At 36.8% G+C, this 7,894-nt stretch overlaps 1 protein-coding gene across 3 annotated transcripts in view; it reads right to left on the bottom strand.

Moving 5' to 3' along the window:
• Positions 1–5,056: 5,056 nt before the first annotated feature.
• Positions 5,057–7,894, bottom strand: part of hnrnpll (heterogeneous nuclear ribonucleoprotein L like) — a 47,359-nt gene continuing 44,521 nt past the window's right edge. For all 3 annotated transcript variants that reach the window (XM_084101758.1, XM_084101760.1, XM_084101759.1), the window contains one exon: positions 5,057–7,258. In XM_084101758.1, the coding sequence (XP_083957884.1) occupies positions 7,203–7,258 (56 nt within the window). In that variant the 3' untranslated portion in view covers positions 5,057–7,202. The remainder of the gene's footprint in view (positions 7,259–7,894) is intronic.

The raw sequence follows: 7,894 nt of genomic DNA, 5'->3' as shown, positions 1-7,894 counted from the left end.
GAAAGTCAGAATTGTGGGATAAAAAGTCGCGGAAACAAGCTTCTAAATTATTCACGTTCACAAATAAATAATTCATGACGTTGAAGTCGCTTTATGTATTTTTTATTTTACTATGATTGCGATACTATTCATATTTTTATTTCTTCTGTTTTCATTTTTAATTAAAGGTTTAATTATTCTGTTGTGTTTTTGTAATTTGTATTAGTCTTTTTTAAATATGTCTGTATTTTTTAAATTAATTATTAGCCTATTTCAGTTTTAGTTATGCTATTTTAGTTCATCAATTTAAACTGAATGAAAATGGGAAATATCAGTTTTTATGGGTTTATTATCAGGATTCCTGCACTTTCCACACAGATTTGACTATTATTGTGAGTGTGTTTATGAGTGAGCGTGTGTGTGTCACATGTGTGATCAGGAATGTGCTGTAGATGTTCTGTGTGACACATGAATTTCACACAACAGAAGCTTGTCTGTCCTGCTTTTGTTCTGCAGTGCTGCTGATGTCCGTTTCATTTGTGTGTCCAGAGGTCAGAGGTCACAGATCCTCCATCATGTGAGCAAACAAGAACACACAGGCTTAGGGAGTTCATCTCAATGTAAATCAAAATATGATAATCAAATCTCTGAATGTCACTTAAGTAAATATTTGAGTTGGACATAAAATAAATGAAACATAATTTCATCAAAAATGTACATCCATTATTTAAAGCTACAATGTACTCAATTTTAAAAATGTAAAAGTGTAAAACTGTTATACCAAAAAAAATAATAATTTAATGGAAATGAAAATATGTTGATGGCAAATATTGGATGGACAATAAATTTTGGTCCCTAAATTCAGAACCAACATGCAACCATATATCTTATAATGTTCGCTGGGATATTACCTATGCCCTAAACAAACCCGTGCATGTTATTAAATATAAACATAATTTGGCTGATTTATGAGCATTTTAAACATAACCATATTTCACTATATTAGCTCTCATAAGTGCAGTGAAACCTCAGAGAATGAAACCAGCTGCTCTTTTCATAATCGACCTATAATATCACATCATGTGGAAAACAGTGTCATGATGAGAAGGATCATCAGTTCTTCTTTCGTTCACATGATCCAAACGTCACCGACAGTCTCTGATCAAACTCACTTTCCAACCAATAATTCTCTGTGAGTTTCTCAGACATTCTGTCAAGACTTTTCATCTTCGACATCGACGGATCCATGAAGAACATCCCCGGAATCTTCCCATTTCACTAAAGGTTCTTTAGATTATCAGAGAAGAAGAAAACCGTTCACTGAAACGCTTCTTTTGGGAACCATCATCATGAAAGAAAAACCTTTTGGATCCTTTATTTTTAAGAGTGTCAAATAAAAAAATAAAAAAAACATCCCCATATTTATTTATTTTCTGACACTGTTATATGGATATAAATTGTCAGTACAGGGTCTAATAAAGTATCCAGTTCACTGTAAAAATTATATGATCGATAAGTCATGACAACATATGTTTTTTACATTGCTTTAAAATGTCAAAATAAGGTAAGCACTTATATTTTTTAAGTCAGTTTAATGTAATTTAAGTTGAAATGATCCAAGTTGATTGTACTTAAAAATTTAAGACAGCAACTTTAAAAAAAAAAAAAAAAAAAAAAAAAAATCTAAAATATATGGATAATTATTCTTAGTTTAATTGATAATCACAACAATTTATAAGTTATATTTTACTGTGGTCTATGTCTATGTTGACACTCCTGATCAGATCATTACTTGTCGACTTTTGAAATCCTGCTGAAATTAAAAGGACTGTTTGAAAAATTAATAAATACATAATTATTGTAGGTTCATTTGCGCTGAATGCTGAGAATCCGGTGGAAGAATCATTTTCCAAACATTATGCGAACGTTCTGACACAAGTAGCAACATTTAAAAAACATTATATGATTGTGCACCTAAAATGTTTCAGAAAAAAAAGTTCCTTGAACGATGTATGAATAAAAATTTTGTATATTTAAAGGGATACTTCACTGATTAGCATTAAGCTTTGTATCCGTCAGATTTATCGTCATCGGAGGCTTTTGTGTCCAGAGGCGAGAGACTCCAGCCAGTAGGAGGCACTCGTTCCGCATGTCTTCAACCCGCCCATAGGGGGAGCTCACGATAAAACACCGTCTTTTCAGTTTCGAGTCACTAGTAGCAGAGAATGTCTAATAAGGGGAGAACTTCCGCTCTCAGTAAACTTCCAGCTTCTGAACTGGTTGCAGTTCCACTCTGGCTCCACATGAGGGCGCTCACAGGACGAGTGCAGTTCCACTCTGGCTCCACATGAGGGCGCTCACAGGACGAGTGCAGGATGAATGGAGGTCTATGGCGCTATACCCCTCAAAATCCACTTTTCTCAGGATATAATTTTTTGTCTAGTAATTTGAATGTTGTATTCGAAAGGAGATGCAAAGAAATTACACATTGCTGGGTGTTCGATTTTTTAGTCACTTATTTGCTTTAAAAAGTCTTTTAAAATGTCGACAACACAGCTGACACAAGTAAATACACGTGCTAGAAGAGTTTTTGTTTTGTTGTTTTAAAAGACCATCAAGCGGTATCTCTGGTCGTAATCAGTCCTTCACTGACCAATCAGCGTTCATTAGCAGAATGCTAGCGTGTTATGGGCAACAACAACTCAACCTGTAAGAAATCTAAAGGACATAAGTACTCGTTCATTCAACTTTCGACCTATAACCCATGTTGAACTTGCAAAAAATTTAGCCGTCTAGCCCCATAGACTCCCATTCAGTCTGCACTCATGGGCGATCGCCCCCAGTGGAGCTCTGGTGGAACTACAACCAACATTCGGTACAATAGGACTTAATAGGGAGTGGCCAGGCTCTCCGTAGACGGGCTCTACTAATAGCCTAGCTGTATCATTTCTCCCGATACTGCCCTCTGTAACCTGTAGGCGTGGCTTGGGAGTGTCCTCATAGGGCAGCGAAGCAAGTGCATTCTGGGAGTTGTTGTCTTTCATCCACATGAGCCAAAAATACATTTTCTGGCTTTTCTCAGTCTAGAAGGCGCCAACTTCTAAAATAATTTCAGATTTCTACTACATAAATGACCCCATTTAAATACACATTCATCTTTCCAGCAGTGAAATATTCCTTTATAGACCAGATAATGTTGAACGAAGATTCTATTAACGTTACTGGGAGAACATTTGTTCATAACAAGCTTCATGACCCGATTACACAAACACACTTCAGGGAGGAAGAATCATCTCTTCTGTTCATGATGAAGTGAATATCTCAATAGATCTGAGAGACTGAAGAACCAATGAGGTCATTAGTGACAGCTAAGATTAAGAGCAGAACCTCATTGGCTGAAGCAGATTCAAACGAACCAATCAGGAGTCAGCGCTGTCTTCGTATCCTCTGGAAACACGGGAAGAGCTGCAGCTTCACTTCTTCTTCATGCAGTGAGAGATGGACAGAAAGATGGTCTCGTGGAAACTAGGACACGGACTGCAGCTGACGTCAGAACCCCTCACGAGCCGCGGAAACGGTGTCGAGAAGGACCTGAGGGTTTGCTTCAGATGATTTTATCTACACAAACTGGATTTGATGAGCCACTGTGACACTTTTAGTGATTTCAGCTCAGCTTCATGTGCTTTGAGTGTCATCAAAACAACAAAACCATTTTTCTAACTTCATGGGGCAAAATGACACCCAAAAATCAAGATATATGCGGCAAAAAATGTCCCTGAATGAGTTCTTGTTTTTAATATTTATAACAGGATATGCAGTGATGTTTTCCCGAATATCAGCACTATTGAGATAGCCTTTGATTTTATACAAGTTTAATAAACAAGAAGTTCATGTTAAAGTCCCCCTGTCTTTGATGAAAATCCAGCTTTTAATGTTGTTTGTGTCTATATGGTGTTTTTAATATGCTTTAAGACAAACCATGTGTAAACTCATAAGTCGACTCCATTGCTGAGTATTTCCTCCTTAAAACTGCAGTGAACCAAAGACAGTCTCAAAAACACGCTTTGAAATCGCTGGTGTTTCTGACGTCACAAACTACCTTGTAACCAATCAGATCAACGTGTGATCGTCAACCAGTGGATCTCTGAGCTGAGTGAGTGAGTGGAGGCGGGGCTCATTTGCATATTCATAGAACCGTGCATACTAAATGAGGCAAGGGTGTCGAGTTACATTCAAGATATTTTAAGACATTTTTTCAAGCCAAAAATGTATAAATATGTCATTTTGGTGATCAAAGATGAGTTTTAAGGGATAAAATGATCGACTACAGGGGACTTTAATGTTAGAACCTTGTCTGATTTTGCTTTATTTTGTAAGAAATCCAAAGTAGAGCCATTACGCGTCTCCGAAATCGCGCAACTGAATGAGTCCGCGATATATCGAGTCCATGATATATCGGCCACCATATCGGTATCGCCCGATATACGTTAATTTGTACTGTTATCGTTATCGGCCCGATAAGAAAATTTGGCCGATATATTAAAACCGATAAATAATGGATTATTTCTTCAGCTGAGACACTTCAGATGCAGCATGATGGTTTTGAATTGCTTGAAATATGATTGGAATCACTTCAAAATGGAAGATACAGTAAACATGTGCAACACAAAATCTGTCAATAAAAGTATAATTTGAACATTATAATTGTGTTTTAGGACATGGCTCTTAAAATTATATAAAAATTTGTATTTAGATTTATCAGCCAATATATCAGTTATCAGCTTTCAAATTATTGGTTATTGGCCAAAATGTTCATATCAGTGCATCCCTAATTCCATTTTTCCATCATTTCATGGGGGCGTCAAACTGTTTGTTTGTAATGGGCTTTCAAATTGCAAATGCCTGGTCATGAGGAGAGTCTTACTGAGCAACTGACTCATAATAATAATTTCACAGATATTACTGAACTCCATAATCATGTTAAGCTTCTAAACTCCATTACACACACTGATTCTAGTCATCTAACTCGTTTGACTCTGAGAGTCTTCAGGCATGATGAATGACAGAGAGCCGTGTGGACCTGCAGATGTTTTAATGACGGCACATGCTCACAGTGAACTGCTGATGTGTTGATGTGTCAGTTACACACATGATTTAATAATAAGATTATTATTATCCTCTCTGCAGCCGCTGACACAGATCTGACCGTCAGGACAGTTACACCAGCTGTGCGCAAGTTACTGTAAAACTAGGGTTGTTGAGGTGTAAATGCAAACGTTCTTCCAGTAACATTAATGGAACGTTGTCTTTAATAATGTCCTAAAACAGGGTTTCTACTGGTTTTATGAAGTTTAATGTAAGACCTTTTTAAGACCAAGTACAGAAATAAATGGAAGGGAACACAATACACCAATATGCAACGTCCAACTGATATCCATCCCTTTTTAATTCATTTTTAACACAAAAAAGTAGCTTATATCGCTCTGCTCCCAACCACTAAAATATGGAAATAACTTTACTGTATCTTCTGATTGCAGTGCAAAAAAGTGATGATTTTTGTCTTATTTCAGTGCAATTGTCTAAAGATGCTTAAATTAAGATACATTTAGGCTACTTGAGATGCAAAATTACATAAAATATGAATTCTGAAATGAAAAATGAAGTTGAATGATTAAAGCAAGAACAAATATCTGCGAACGGGATAAGAAAAATCAGCTTCATTCAACGGGACGTTTTCATAACTCACCGACAGATGTTTGTTCTTGTTTTAAGGATAACCTCACTTATTTTGTCCAGCTTCATTTTACATTTGCATCTCATGTAAATCTTGATTTAAAGATCTTTTAGATATTTGTATTGGAAAACAGGACAAAAATACTGAGGAACAACATCATTTTTGCAATGCATGCAACATTTAATGTCATGACTTTATGAATTTTAATAATTTCTGCTTTGATTTAAGACTTTTTAAGGCCTTAAATTGTGTAAGAGTGAATTAAGACTTTTTAAGACCCGCAGAAACCTTGAAAAACATTATTTACACATTGTTAATGGACAATATTATATATTCTTAAGTTCATCTAACGTTTTTTAAATGTTACTAGTTTCAGAGAACATTCAAAAGTAACATTCCATAATGTTTGCGGAATAATAAAATGGATTGTTCCCTTAACAGAGAAAAGAGTTTCTTAACTTAATGTTAACAAAACATTCTTAGAACGTATTTTTGTTGGATGGGAACTAGTTCCTAAAGCCTCCGATCAGGAATAAAACGAGCTCATGTTTTATCTGACTTCATGGTGACATTTACACTCGTTTATATTTTAAAAAATAAATTACGTGAATAACCGACTGGATTGTAGAGCAGATCAACGCATAAATTGCATTTAAAAAATACAAAAAGAAATTAAATTAATTTAATTTGTCATATTAGCATTTATTTATTGCCCATAATTTTAGATACAGTTCCTTTATAATATTTACATATTCGAAAATATGAATTATTTTATTTTGTGACTATTTTTGCGTCGTTTTAATGGAAAAGTAATTTATCATCGCTAACGGTTGAGCAAAGACTGCAATGAGCTAAACTACAGGCGTCTTATAGGATCAATAACGGTGAAATCTGCTTTGAGAAACTAATGCAACCGAGGACGTTACACACTCACAGCTGGTGAAACCCTGAGCGCCACGTGATGATCGTGTGTGTGTGTGTGTGTGTGGATCACGGCTGCAGTCAATCTAACACACTCACATTGATCAAAGCATCTTACAATCATCTAACCAAACCCAGAACTACAACAAATGCACAGACGGACTACAGGTCATGTGACTAGTTAAGCGGTGAACCCAGCAGTCTCTAGTAAACCCTGCTTCTGTACACATAAATAATAAACGACACGTGGTCCACGTTCTCAGTGTCATGCACTCGTCAGTTCAGCTCTTCATTCATTCATTCAGTGTTTCAGTTCATGTCATGTTTGTCGTGAGTCAGAACAGACGAGGAAAACGCCCTAAAAACAATTCGACAAGCAAATATATTGAACGAAACGGCACGTGTCGTTCATTTGGTGTTCCTTGTAGGCGTCCCGCCGTCAGTGACATCATTGTTTACATCCAGAGAGTGTGTGTGTGTGTGTGTGCGTGTGTGTGTCAGTTTCCTTGTTTGATTTACAGATGAGGACAGAAACGTAAGTAGAGGAGCGAGATGGAGACGCTCCGGCTCAGAGGTGTGAGGAGGTGGAGAAGCACAGCTTCAGCGTGTACGGGTTCGAACCATCTGAAAAACAACAACACACAGATTACTGACACAGTTACAGCATCAAGAGCACACTTAATCTCACACGATTCAACCATGAAGAAGAAGAAGAGTGGAGAATAGAAGATGATATCTCACAGGATGACCTGTTATGCTCTTTTACAAAAGTCTTGATGCTGTTTCAGTCTCGACTAGAACTTGAATGTTGATTATTCTCCTCATATTCTCCATTGTTGCGGCTCCTCTCTTCCCAGTCTGTCAGTAATGCTCTGTTTACTTCCTGTCTCTATGAAGCCCCTCCTTCTGAAAAGCACACTGTGCTCTGATTGGTCGGCTGGAGCAGTGTGTTGTGATTGGTCGAGCGCTTCGAGTGTGTTTGGGGAAATGTCCCGCCCCTTTCCATAACCGCCAGTTTAACACACTACTAACTAACTCAACCAGGCCCCGCCCCTTTATTCTGCGCATGAATTATTATAATGAGGAATATTGTGACGTGTTCGTTCCCGGGAAGAAATTTAAAATGTTCAAATATATTTAATAGGAGACCGAGATCTATTAGTGACCGTTAGATTTCCACATATGAATGGGACACTTAATCATGTTTCCTGGACAAATGTTTTTGGCAACCATCACCCAATGAGTTAAAAAATATATATT

The sequence above is a fragment of the Abramis brama genome, assembly GCF_963993115.1.
Source record: "Abramis brama genome assembly, chromosome: 23".
NCBI classification, from domain to species: domain Eukaryota; kingdom Metazoa; phylum Chordata; class Actinopteri; order Cypriniformes; family Leuciscidae; genus Abramis; species Abramis brama.
This window is presented reverse-complemented; position numbering and strand designations above follow the sequence as displayed.